General features: G+C 41.8%; 1 protein-coding gene across 1 annotated transcript; it reads right to left on the reverse strand.

The window, feature by feature from the left end:
- Nucleotides 1–800: 800 nt before the first annotated feature.
- LOC135493776 (gem-associated protein 5-like) lies at nt 801–13,629 on the reverse strand. The gene is made up of 22 exons (XM_064781328.1): nt 13,272–13,629; nt 12,871–13,052; nt 12,480–12,616; nt 12,010–12,238; nt 11,534–11,684; nt 11,190–11,286; nt 10,875–10,990; nt 10,651–10,736; nt 10,364–10,440; nt 10,012–10,216; nt 9,480–9,819; nt 9,184–9,364; nt 8,542–9,003; nt 8,228–8,452; nt 7,823–7,960; nt 7,489–7,636; nt 7,163–7,285; nt 6,748–6,958; nt 6,176–6,517; nt 5,860–6,022; nt 4,383–5,590; nt 801–4,177 (listed from the first exon to the last, which is right to left on the reverse strand). The coding sequence occupies exons 1-22, from the start codon at nt 13,569–13,571 to the stop codon at nt 4,004–4,006; spliced, it is 5,295 nt and encodes a 1,764-aa protein (XP_064637398.1). The 5' UTR covers nt 13,572–13,629; the 3' UTR covers nt 801–4,003.
- Nucleotides 13,630–14,015: the final 386 nt, after the last annotated feature.

Genomic DNA, 14,015 nt, shown 5'->3' on the forward strand with positions numbered 1-14,015 from the left:
ATTTTTTGAGCATGGCGAAATCAGAATTGTGACAGCTATTGTCATCAGCTTGGTTGTGACAGGGTCTAGGAATGAGTGAAGCCAGCTGGTAACTACTATTCAGATTGGGGACATTGTAGCAGCTACTGCCATCAGATTGGTTGTGTGACGCAGCTAATTTACTTGTCTTTACTTGTCTTAGGGGGTTGATTGTACCTCTGTGCCGTGGATGTGTCCCGGCCAGAGTGGAACCTAAACCTGTTGTGTGAACACAACAGGTTCCACTCTGGCTGGGACACACCCACGGCACAGAGGTACAATCAACCCCCTAAGACAAGTAAAGACAAGTAAATTACCTGCGTCACATCTGTGACATGGTCTCCGCTACAGGGAGACATACAAGACATTGTGGCTTCCCATATCAAATAATGGCTCAATATGAATTTAAACAGTTTTTGTTAATCACTCGCTGATAGACGATATTAGCTGGTGCAGAAGGAGAAACCATCCCCTGTTTTTCACAACCTTCCGGAGGACTAGTCGCCAGTCGTTCACAACTGGTAACTGCTATTCAGACCCGGGACATTGTGACAGCTACTGCCATCAGATTGGTTGTGACATTGTCTCTACTGGGAGACACAGGGTCTCTACTTATATGTTGCACAGGGGGGTATGTTGGAGCACTTGTTTGTGCGCAATGAATAGTTGTGGATCCATATTGAAGACAGGAAGGGAAGACTGGTGGGAAATAATGATACAAAGTTTATCCTCCAACTGAGGGCATATCATATCTATGCATCAATCAAGTTACAAGACACAAATGACCAATTAAGAGCCAGTTTATTGCTTTTCCACTTATGATACAACACAATAACCAAAGGAGTCTGTTTTTTGGAGTACATCTACCAGTACACGGTACTACTATCACAATATCGTTACTTGATGCATAAAATAGACACCAACTGCCCAATCATTTGGACACTAGCTGTTGCAGCCGGGCTGTCGGACTGCATGCAGTAGTCGAACCCATGTTCGAAATTTAGTTCAGTGCCCGTCTCCTCTATTAGGGTCATTGGTTCGATCAACATGAACTTATTTTTGAAACCAGATGTTGAGGGATAATATAGAAGGACAGCGGGGTCCTGAAAGAAGCTTATGCCACGAGTGCTGCCATCTATTACTTGATGAAGGCACTGGTCTCAATCAGTCCCAATCTCAGAATCAACAGGCACTGATCTTAATTTATAACTGTTTAATCTCATTCACTGAGGGACTTCAGCTAAAATGCTCCAAGATGTCAGGCTGTTGAGTGTCATTAAAAAAATGGATAAAAAATGCATGATCAAAACACGATTAGCACCTTTAACTCACAAATGATCCCAACAGTCGACAACACCTACATGTAGAACCGAAGAGTGGCATAGCAAAAATTGAGCATTTATTGTCAAGAAAATCACGACAACTACAGAAAGATCAAACAATAAACACCCAAATTGTATACCTGACACACAATATGACCAAAACATTGATGCTAGGGCCAACAAACCTAACTAAATGCCCCCCAACTAAATGGGTTTTGGTTGGGGGCCAGTGGGAGGCATGATGAAACTTGAGGGAGATGTGACAAAACTTGTTAAACTGTTACTGTAAATGCCAATTGAGCAACTGGGCACTGACTATCACTGCTTCTTCAATTTATTTGTAATCTTCTCTCATACAGGCACAGAAAAAAGCCCTCTGTAGACGAATACTAACAGCAAATCAAACACCACACCGGTACCAAGAACATTTGGACAAGCATGCCGCATTTACTACAGTATACAAAGCAATTGAACCGATAAGGCAAATTAAAGAGGATCTTATAAGTAGACGCCAGTGTTTCCTATTCTGTGAACTGGGAAATTGTCATGGCTATTATGGTTTGTAGCTTCAGTGCTTTGACAACCCTTTTTTGAAGTAGATTTTTCTCTCTTCGCTGTTTTTGACTTATAACTCTCATGCTATTATCGCTTCACATAAAACGGACATATTTGTCATCAGAAATTTGTAGTGCATTTTAATCATAAACTGCTGTTTTACATACAAATAGGAGTATGAATAAGAGTACCCGGTATGTCTATTAAAGAGCAGTTGACAGAACAAGATTTGACTAACAGATCTTCGGGAGTGAGAACATTGAGACTCTTTCCAAAACATTTTGCTTTAAGTCTAACACCGTCTTGTACACATTTATATAGTTACCATGCAGACAAATATAAATGTAGAATACAGCTACCAGTAAACTGCCCTGGCCATGTACTACATGTAACTCATTAACAGAACTATAACAGATCAACGACCAACAAGAATATCACAACCAACAATAAATCAACAATACCTGACTCACAAACTGTTACAGTCGCACTTATTTGAGCTTTTTTTCTCTTTCTCCTAACAGTTATTTAGCTTATCAAAATGCATGTAGTCTCTCTACAAGCTTAAGTTACTTTAACCAAAGGCATTTAATGCAGAAATTAAACTTATTCTTCATTTTCTTCAAATATAAAAGAAAGAAATATTATGACGACTAAAGTAAAAATTTTCAAAACGTTGAAATGAGCGAAATACTGAAAATTAACCTTAAAGTCTCATTGTCTCAAAGTTTGAAAGAGAATTATGTAAACATACAAGACAAAATTTCAGACAAAAATCCTCAAAATTGAATAAAGGATGGCAGAAATTGAACACAATGGGCGGTTATACAACTCCAGAATTTAATCAACTAGAAAGCCTTTACTTAAGAGGCTTGGAGCAGCAGAATGAACTGGTAAATCATATTTTGGAATCTACTCTATCATGTTCTCTAAGAAAAAGTCCAGTATCAAAAATAATGTTAACAAGTCTTATGAGCAATATCTTTTTCTAGGTTAATAGTGGGATCAGAGGAGGGGGGAGGCTGTCGGGTTTAAAAAGGGGTAGGGTAGGAGAGCAACTGAACAAGCAGAATAAGCATGTCAATAGAATGAGCCTGGTTACAACCAATGGAAGACAGCCTTAAAGACATAAAGATTGTCCAAAAATCTGGCACCCAGAAAACTAATAAGTTGACTGAACGAGAGTTTCTCAATACATCTTTTTGTTTTGTTGATATTAAGTTTAGACCCATGGTTGACTTATCTTTTATCAGTTTATATGGTCAGATATCTAAATCATTTTTTCAATTATATAATCAGTGTTATTTCACTCCATTTCACTGATACTCATTCATAGAGTAGTAATACTTTTTAAGGTCACACAGAGACCAACACGAGTCTTGGCAATACATGTACATGAAATGCACTGTTGTTGGACTGTGTCATAATTTGTGCTTGACAACTGTGAGTAGCCACATCTTTGACTGGAAAACACCACTACGAAAACCAACCATACATCCGTTGTTTATTGTAGTAAGATTCTCAATCTGTAATACTGAGCGACAAAAATCATACAGAAGCACATTATACCAAGAAAATTTTATACCTCGGGGCGCAAAGAAACTATAGTAACACTGTCAATTAGTCAAACACATGACCAATAGCAATATGACATGAAAGAGAAACATAGGTGACCACAGATGACCTTCTTTAAAGGGATACCACAGGCGGGAGCCAGGTTGGCCAGACTGATGTTCACAATTTGGCTGATAGGTGTCCCTACCATGATAGCACTAGCAGAGTATATCAGCACTATCAAAAACCTATACACAATTACTTGTTGTACCCATAGTCTGTTTTTCACTACATGTAAGACAGTAACACCCAGTTCCCCTACTGCAATTAATCAACACCTGAAGACTATCAATCGGACCAATTAGCTCCTGCACCAAGTCCCCCTTTACAGCTGAGGTCGATAATAACCAAAGAACCATTCATCCCCTTCACATCTCAAAGCACAAAAAACACAACAAATTTCTTGACTTAACCTTCAACATTACTAGGGATGTTACAAAGCCATTTCACTTTGGTCCCAAATCCAAATAATCCCAACTTGTCATATGCTTCACCATTTAAGTGTTTGCTTCAATCCAATTGAGATGCTCTCTTGTGACACCATTTTCCTTGATCCATACTTTGATTGTCTCGATGTACGAACTGACCTCCTTCTTGTGAATATTGCGGAGGTTCCGACAAATGTCTAGTAAGACCTTTGACGAAAGGTGTGGGTTGGGGAATGGCACATCCTGCAAAGATAGATAGAAGGAAGAAACTCATGAATTCAGGACGGCTGCACTTGATGGGTCTGGATGACACACAGCTTTTGGAAAGTAGTGCTATCTCTCATAAAACTTATTTCATTGCCTGGACAAGTTCAGATGTTCTATCAGTCATAACTTCTCGTATTTGTAGCCAAAATGAAATCTAAATCTACCAAAGAAGTATACCAACCTTTACAAAATATGCTACCTCTGCCAATTGCTTAGAGACTTGATCCTTCTCGTTCACCAAGATATCCATGGTGATACAATCCTTGGTGTATTTCTCGCTTGCCGGCATCTGGTACCATTCTTCAGGAACGTTATCGTATGAGAAACAGTCCTTGAACATCATCAGTGCAAAATCACTGTGACGTTTCCTCGCCGAGGCCCAGGCACGCAGTTTGTCCATCTCGACATAGTCGCCTTCGACTTCAACACCAGGACTTGCACCGATGATAGAATCGTCTGGTGCGCTGGGGGTAGTGAATGGGAACAGTGTACTTGATCCTTCTGACCCAGGTATAGTACTGCTGGCACTAAGACTTGTATTTAAACTACTGCCAGGCCTACCTGGACCCACCCCATTGCTCCGACTAGGACGAGCTGCATCGTTCCCCAGGGTATTTGTATCAAGTGTTTTCTTATACATAACTTGCACACTGTCATTTTTTGATGCACCTCCACTTTCAGAACCACCGATCTTCAACTCCACGTGATCAGGACTAGATTCATGCTCCCCGACGTTATCTATTTCACCGTCATCTATACAGACTGATGGAATTGGAGTACGAGGAGTGATTGGTGGTAATGTGATCGCAGGCAAGACTTGGTCATCTCTATTCATCTCCTTATCCTTGGTACGTTCCTGAACCACCTTGATAGCGCTCTCAATATACGCTAACTTTTCCGTACACATAAACCTGCGACTTTGAATCTTGTGTAAGAGAACTTGGAAAAATGAGTCAATTCGTATGGGAGTGATGTAACCAAGAACCTTAGCACCGTGAGTGCCCTTGGATTTCACACTATCACCAGCTCCCCCAATGTCAGCCTCAAGGCTACCCTGTTTAGTCCCGACATCCTGGCATAATTCAGTTTTTGCTGAGTCACCTTCCCCTCTCTCTTCATTGACGTCTGCTCCAGCCTCGTCCGTCAGCTTCTTAACATCACCTTTTCCTGCCTTCCCTGCCTCCTTTCTGCACTCTTCCGTCTCCAGATTCTGCAGCACGTACTTGACGACACTCCAGCAATAGTAGGCTGTTATCGCCTCCTGTTGGACCTCTTGTTTGCCAATCTCCGCAATCGTACTTGCCGATGTGGAGCTGACAGAGCCATCATAACGAGCTGCCAATTTCACTGCTTGCACTTCTTGAAAGAATTGTGATATGTATTCTGGGCCTGAAAGAGTGAAATGAGCGAATGAAATGAATGAATCATCATCATCACTAACTGTATCATCCAATTCCAGTAGCTGCTCCTGGGCTTTTACTGGGGAGGAGCACATTTCTTGTGGGTCACACAAAGATTATCAGAGTGAATGTGCACAGTGACATCACTTCATGAACCGAACTCAAAAAGACAGATAAAGGATCAAGCAAAAAGTGGAAGAACAAGAGCAACATGAATGATGCCGATCAAACATTTTCTCAAACAGAATGTGGATTTACCTAAAGGCAAGACAGTGTTGCATACTCCCTGAAGTAGCTTGTCGAGCTTCTGGTCAAAACAAATCACCATCGCATCCAACATGTGATTGAGGGCGGCAGTCTTGTCACCAAGCAGGAGAGCCAAGATTACCAGTGAGAGGTGGCTTGACACATGAACAAGGCCCTGAAATGGAGATGTCATGATATGTTGAATTGATTACTTTTATGAGTCAAGTGCGTTTTGACATCAGGACAATCTGTTTGAATAGCAATGTCTACAGCAACTCTCCAATTGCAGTTACACTTTACACCTCCATTTCACTCTGTTTCAACTCACCTGCCTATAAGTCAAGTGTGCAAGCTCCCCAACGGTTGGTTTGAACCTTGATGTCCTATCATAGAGCTCCTTGACAGCACTTTCCTCCATCTTCAAATCACACTGATGGTACCACGTCTTGAGAACATCATGCAGGAAACTCTGCCGATTGACAACGACTGGTGTCCAGGGAACCATGGAATCAGTCACATCGGCATTCAGGATAATCTCTGGGAGGTCTGCCTTGTCGCCATCAAGCACGGGGGTACTCTCCTCACATTCTTGTAAAGTTGCCTCGAGTAGATTCAGCTTCTTTAACTCATGGCACAGCTTCTTGTGCACAACGCCCAGCAAGAGGGTATCCTGAAATCAGAAATAAAGGACATCTAAGTTCAAGCACTATTTTACTTTGACATTAATATCTTGTCATTATCTCCTACAGCAAAGCCTTAGAGCCAAGTTGCGAGTCTATCAGAAAACTGACACTGTCTACTGGTATAGTTTGTTCAATTATACTTTACAGCATGTGGCATCTTGTTCTCCAAAAAACCTCAAACATTATTGGCCTGAAAAGGTTCAGAAATCCAACCTACCTTGAGTTGGTCCTGCTTCTCAATCAATTCATTCATCACCTTCCAGTCATAGTTCTGCAGACAAAGATGAGACATTTTCCTAGCATATTCCTCCCCCAGTTCATCCTTCTGGCAAATGAAAGCGATCTTGCTAGCGTTTTTAAATCCTACTATGTCGTTTCTCCTAGTCAATATCCTCATCGCCTCTTCTGGATTTCCAACAGCCAAGTAGCTGAAAGACGATGATACTTTTTAGATAAGAATAGACCGCATGAAATCTGGTCAGTCAAATCCAAGCAAAAATGTCCTTAGAGCCCCAGTTTCATCAAGTAAAATCAAGGTGTGTATTACAAAGCAAATTCTTATCACCAGGTTACTGAAAACATCACAGACATCATCAAATGACATGGTCTCAATAAATAGTTCACTCTATTACCATTTCGCAGCTTGCTCTGGTGTTCTCAAGTCATTTATGAGGTGGTTGGCCCAAGCAATGAACAATTCCTCAATCTTGGGATCCTGGCTAGGCAGACGTAACCTGGAAAGGACCACAGCTTCTCTGAAAACAAAACAACAGATGTGACGTCTGCTTTGAAAAGTGTACCTCTTAATTCTGATCAAATTAGAACTGCAAATATAATCAAAATATTTCTTTTTTTCAAAGTGGTAAACAATTCTTGCCTGCGCAAGACAAAAGCCAGGAAAAGACAACTTCCACTTCGGCAAGAACCGCCAGCAAAGTGGCAAATGCGGCAAACTTACTTGAATAGCCTGTTCTTCACCAGCATATCGATTGCTTCATACACCTTGAAACACACCAAATAGTAGCACGTTGCCTTCATGAAGTTGTCACACTTTTCAAGCTGTTTGGCGTATGCCTCACACGTTGCCAAGAATGTGGGATGTTTCGCTGCCAAAAAATAGAACAAGAAATATTGAGAACTTAGAGAGCCACCACCGAGCCTTATGAAAACAGCTACTGCTGCCATGTACAGGCTCCTGTATTCTAAGGTTTTTTTGTGGAACAGATAAAGCTAGGCTGAAGGAAGCTTCCTTCCAAGATTTGCATCACGTGGTTCAATACACAAATACTCACAGAATGATGCCATACTGATGAGAAAATCAGAGAGCTGATTGTGTTCTTCGGCGACTTGCAGCATCTCAGCGATATTTCCCTTCCAGATCTCCAGTATGACGTATGACTCAATGTGACCATGGGCCAGGTGGTGCTCACCTGAAATGCATAAGGGTCATATATTACAGGGATTCTAAGCTTGATTCACAGAGTGCGCCAAAGTAAGTTTCTCTCTAAGTTTGAGTGCTGAAGTTATCCTGAGCCAAATCTACAGCCACCCGAAGGAAGTACTTTCTCTGAGTCCAAATATCTCCAGACCTACAGTTGAATCTACAGGCCAGCAGTTGTATCTACCGACCTACAGCTGATAATATCCTAGGTTCAAGAAAGATATTCTGCTCTCATTATTTCTCACTTTTGACTTACTCTCAATGGTGACCATCTTGTACAGGGCACTCTTGTCAATAAAAGTACCAAGGTGGGTGAGCTTCCCACTCGTAACCAGTGACTTCAGCTCAGCAGATGCAGTCCCGAATGTGAGGTAGGCTATATTGAGACAGTCTTCAACCAATCGCAACTTTCCGTTGTTTTCCATTTCGTTACCCAAAGGGAAGAGCAGGCGCCGTTTCCTAACTTTCATATTTCTTGTATCTGAAAGTGCAAAATGATTACATGTGCAATCGTATAATTTCATTTTCTTAAGGGCGTCCTTAATAGAGAGTTTCTAATCTTGTACACACCTCGCTTTGGTAATAATACTTTGGAATCGTCTGAAGGTTTTTCGTCCTCTAATCCAAGAACCTCGGTCAATTTCTTCTTCCTCTCCGCTAGCAGCGCGAAATCACCTGCTCCCGCATTCTCTGCTGCAGCAGACGTAGCACCCCCCAACGAGTCTTCTACTTTTCTAAATACTGCATCTGGTTTCACCTCCATGTTACTGAAATTCAGCCTCTCGATGACCACGACTTCTTCAGAATCACCATTCTCGTATGTTTTAGTTCGATTACTCTCCCCTGCTTTGGTGATTTCAAGTCTTTTTTGTTCGAGCATATCCATGAGTTCACTTCTCGATGTTTCGTCGAATGAGACTGTATCTAACGCTGGGATGTCAGGAGCTTGTTCAGCTCCTGCTGCTGGAGGTGGTCTACCACCCTTACTCTTCTTTTTCTTTTTCTTCCTGGGTTTTTCGCCATTTCCAACATCTGTAAGAGAACAAAATTACATTTCCAATTTTTAACAAACTTCAGGCAACTGTTCTGTGCAGTGGCAAAGTGGTGGCACCATTGACATTCGAAATTTAGACAACCATACCGAATTTCATGGAAAAATATTAGGTTTGTGAAAATATGAGATTCACAGTATCCAAATGAATTGTAACTCACCTGAGCCTTTTGGAGGTGGCACTTTCTCCTCCAGCTCTGAGGGCTTCCAACAATGCACTGTGAAGTCATCACTGCCGGAGAAAATCACATCATCTTCAAGAGGATGCCATAAAACAGAGAGTAAAATTCCATTGTGACCTCGATAATTTGCTACAGGCTCGTTGGCAATGACATTCCAAACCTGAAAAAGAGGAATACTGCCTTTGAAAAAACGCTCCCTTTAAGAGACAGTCCAACAGAGTAGGGCTGGCAGTGCTAAGAATACCGAGTCCTTACTGAAGAGAATATCTGCTCACCTGTACAGTTCTATCATACGAAGCAGATGCCAGCATCCCTTCCCGATGGTCACTCCAAGACAGGCACGTCACCCTGGCAGTATGCCCCGTCAATACCCGAATACTCTCTGTAACAATCTGATGCTGGTCAATGTCCTTATCGGATAGCGTTTTAACCCAATCTATGACATGAATACTTGAATCGTTTGAGCCAATCGCTAGCCATGTGTGAAGCTTGGACTGCTCCTGTCCTAAGTTGGTGGTATACTCAGGGTGCCACTGGATTGTATTAACAAGTTTCTTAGTTGAGTGAATAACACAGAGTATTTTCAGATCAGGAACACAGACTATTTCAACGCTCCTGAAAAACACAAAAATATACTGTGTTCAATTACAACTTTAAAAGTAAAATGGAATTCTGTTAGATGTCACTGATATTCAACCTTTGAAGAAAAGACTTCCAAATTGTTTTTTAACAAATACATTCCCTGGTAGCAACACACCGAACGGAAATGAATACTTTAAAACAATCAAATTCATAAACGATTCCTACCCATCTTCATTCCCAATGGCAGCAACAGACTGGTCCACTTTCCACCTAATCTCACTTCGTTTGAGGCAGTGTTTGGTTTGATTGGTTTTCATGATGATCTCATTGGTATTGACGGCTTTTGTGTCCAGGTGCGATGGGTTATGAAGGTTGATGATACCATCTCCACAGCTGTATAGGGCATGACTGGTTTTGAACACTGGGGTACCTGCAAGAAACCATAAGCCAGTAAACAGAATGTGTGTGTAGTGGGAGGGGTCGTTGCAATGGGGTGAGACTCCAATGCTAATAGAAAGTATCCAGGTGAGCAATATGGTTTGTTAGTTAGGCTAGTTGATACTAAAACAATCCTTACCTGGTGCACTGCAAGGTGGTCCAAATGTAATGGAATAGACAGTGCCTTTGTGAAATGAATGGGCCATGACTGGCGGTCTGGAACATAAAAACAAGCATATATTATTTAATACATAAACAGCTCATAAAAGTGTCCATAATGAAAAAACTGAGGAAGCGGCCAGTTTTGTTGATTATTTGTATTTTGATTTTCTCACATCAACACTGGTTGGGGTTGATTTAAAAACCAGCTAACTATGTAGCCCTTTGGGCGACATCATCTTCATAGAACAAGGCTACAGTACATACTTGTTCTTGAATGCATCGTAGACCCCCACACGGCCATCATCTGTGCCATAAGCAAGGAGATTCTCCTGGGCTGGGTGCCAGGAGAGCTGAAACAAAGAAAATCAACAGGAATTTAGATACTCCAGTTTACGGATCTATGACCGGTTAATTAATTACAATAAAACTGAAATAAAACCCAAGCCGGGACATGATGTCATGAAGATAGGACTGAAAGAGATACTTACTGCAGTGACTTTTGACTTGATCCCCTGCCAGAGATTTGTGACTTTGTTGAGGTTGGCTGGCTGGCTGACGTTCAACAAGCGGATGACTTGGTCCCCGACACCAATGGCCATGTTACCTGAAAACAAAATCACAGATCAAAACACGTGACTGGAAATAAAGGATACCACTGTAGGTAGATGTACTTAAATGCTCAGAGGTTAAAATGAGTATGGAGTTTTTAACTTACAGTACACTCCATCTTGACCCGTAATGTTTTGAGATCACTAAATCACTCACCCAAACTCAATAGTGGTTAGAACATTCAGGAATCTTACCAGGATTGACAGGAGAATTGACCATGGTATAGATAAAGCCTCCCATGGTAGGTCTGGAGGCGATACACTTCAAATCTGACAGATCCCACATGCAAAGCTGTAAAACAAGTAATACTTATATCATTTTCTCCATCATACAAATAAGAAAGAAAGTCTGTAAAAGTATTAATTTTGAGAGGGCTGGGCATATCTACCATTCTCACTCAGCCCAATTCTTTCTGTAAGGACTTATATCATTTTGGTCCCGGCCATGACAGTCTAATTTACCTCTGTAACAGGACAGGTCTATAATGGGATTTTCTGACCCAAGTGTGAGACATTTAGTTCTTATTAACTTGGTTTACCTGCCTATCCATTGATATTGTGAAACAGTAATTGTTGGCCACACTGATGTTGAAGATGGTCCTCCAATGATTTCGTATCTCGCCCTGGGCATCAACCACCCTCCATTTCTGCTTGGATTTCTTCCAAATGTCCCAAATGAGAAGTTCACCCCTGAGGACGAAAGCAGAACAAAAATTAAAGCTCTTTACTATATGAGCACCACATCCTTTGAGTGGACATTATAATGATACTTGGCGCCTATGTCAGGCCATGCACACTCCAGCAGAGAGACACAAGTTGCTTGTAACTGACTCCGCCCTGGTAGATGGAGTCTTCTACCCTGGCCAAAGGAAAGGCAGACCCACTCTGCCCTGGTAGATGGAGCCTTCTACCCTGGCCAAAGGCAAGGCAGACCCTCTAGACCAATAAATTGGTGCACAACTGTAAGGGGCACAAACTGACCCATAATTGCAGAGAAAGAGAGAGATATTCCTACCCATGTGAGCTGGATAGTAAACTTTCAGGCATCTGCTTCGGCCAGCTCAATGTGACCCATGCACGATTCCGTCCATCATCAAATCTCTCACGTCTATGACCAGTGTTAGTTGGCAAGGTGAAAGACTGAACAATGCGACCAGTAGAGCTGCTCCAGACTCTGATACTACGATCACGACTCCCAGTGGCCAGAAGACATCCTATTTTATCGTTGCATTCCTCAGCAGAATCTGGGGACAAAAAAATTATAATGTATATTAATTATTCACTTATGATTTTTTTCATTACTTGCTACTGATTATTTCCCACACTAAGTTTACATACAGTTTTAGATTATAATGTCATCAAGGCAGATAGTGGCTTTTCATGTACAGGACTAAGTGACATAATTGAAAACTCAATGGCCATAGTTTGGTCTGAGGATCGCATGAGCAGGTCTTGAAAAGAATCTGTTTTCGTTGAGGTATATACCTGTTTTTTCTGTGTCGGCCTCTCCGAGGACAGGACACCAGACAATACTGAGAATTTCTTCATCATGTCCTCGCAAGCGATGCAATATTGTTCCATCACGATGAAGATCATAGAGGAATACTGCACCATGCTTATACCTGCAAAGTTAAATTAAATAAGAAATTGCAAATATGTGTATCAATCAAACAATCAAATCAATGCTTTAATTGCACTGCCTGACTTGTCTTTATCCATTAAGTGTTCCAATTATCCAAAGAGGAAGTCCGTATCATCAGCATCTGAAAGCTGCTGAAAGTTGTAATCTGCCTTTGTGTGAGTACTTCACCCTCTCAGAACCAAGGAATCAGGTTCCATAGACGTCCGACCTGGTACTATCTGATCCAATACCTACCCAACTGCAACATGCCACGCATCATGTGGGGAACAGGCCACGGCAGATACGCAACCCTTCTCTGGTGTGAAGAGCAGAACTTCATCTTTTTTAGGTCTCCAAGACAGAATGCTGCCCTTTTCATCACAGATTATAACCAGGTCACTGTCAAGAGGAGACCAGTGGACCGTAGTAAGTTTATCCTGAAAAAAAGAAAAGTGTCAACTGTTGATGATCACGTTGTGTTTTAATTACTGATGAGACAATGATCTCAATGACCATTGGCATTGAATTGAACTGAGCAATCCCTTGATCAAGGTGAAATGCATGATTGGTCAGTGCCAAAACAAACTTCCTTGAATCCGTATATCATTCAAGTGAAGACTGAAGATGTTGGGTTGTGGTTTTTTGTGCAAGCTCACCCTTCCTCCATCATATTCGTGCACCAAGCTCCTTGTGTCAATGTTCCATACTCTAACCAGGCCATCGTCACCACAGGTGCAGCATAGATTTCGGAAACCATCAATTTGGCAAAGTGACAGCGAGCAACACCTTTCCACATGAACTTCCCAACTTGACCCCGAAAATCTCAGGTCACCACCAGAGAAATCAACCACATGCAGCTTATTGCGCGCTGCAAAAACATATTTTCCATCCTCATTGCAGTCACTAACTTTACTGCAATACCAATTCGGGGATGCTGGGAATATAATCCCGTTCATTTCCGAGAAAAATGATTTTATTCGATGCAAAATCTTCACTTCAAAGAAAGTGCTGCCATGTTTTATTTTCCGTTCGAGCTTAACTCGGGTAAATGAGCGAATGGACCAAAACATTCTCCAAGCGTCGTCAATGGTGATCATTGTCGCCAGCCTGCCTCACTCGACCTACTGTCTCCGCCACAGTTGGCTGCGACAAGTTCAGCGGGTGCAGGTGAATTGGACATTTGGCCCGGCGCCCGGGATATTGATCGATAACCAGCTGGAAGAGGGGAACAACTGCTATCCAGCTGGAAGAGTCCAAAACACTTTGCCATATGGTGGCATGTAAATTTTGGTCTACTTTGTTGGGCCCAGTTGTCAGTGCTCATTGCATTGTTGTGTCCATCGGCATCATGTCAAATGGTGAGGAGACTTGATTTGATGATAGTCAGTACGACGGTCATG

Source organism: Lineus longissimus, chromosome 9 (assembly GCF_910592395.1).
Source record: "Lineus longissimus chromosome 9, tnLinLong1.2, whole genome shotgun sequence".
In the NCBI taxonomy this organism is placed as follows: domain Eukaryota; kingdom Metazoa; phylum Nemertea; class Pilidiophora; order Heteronemertea; family Lineidae; genus Lineus; species Lineus longissimus.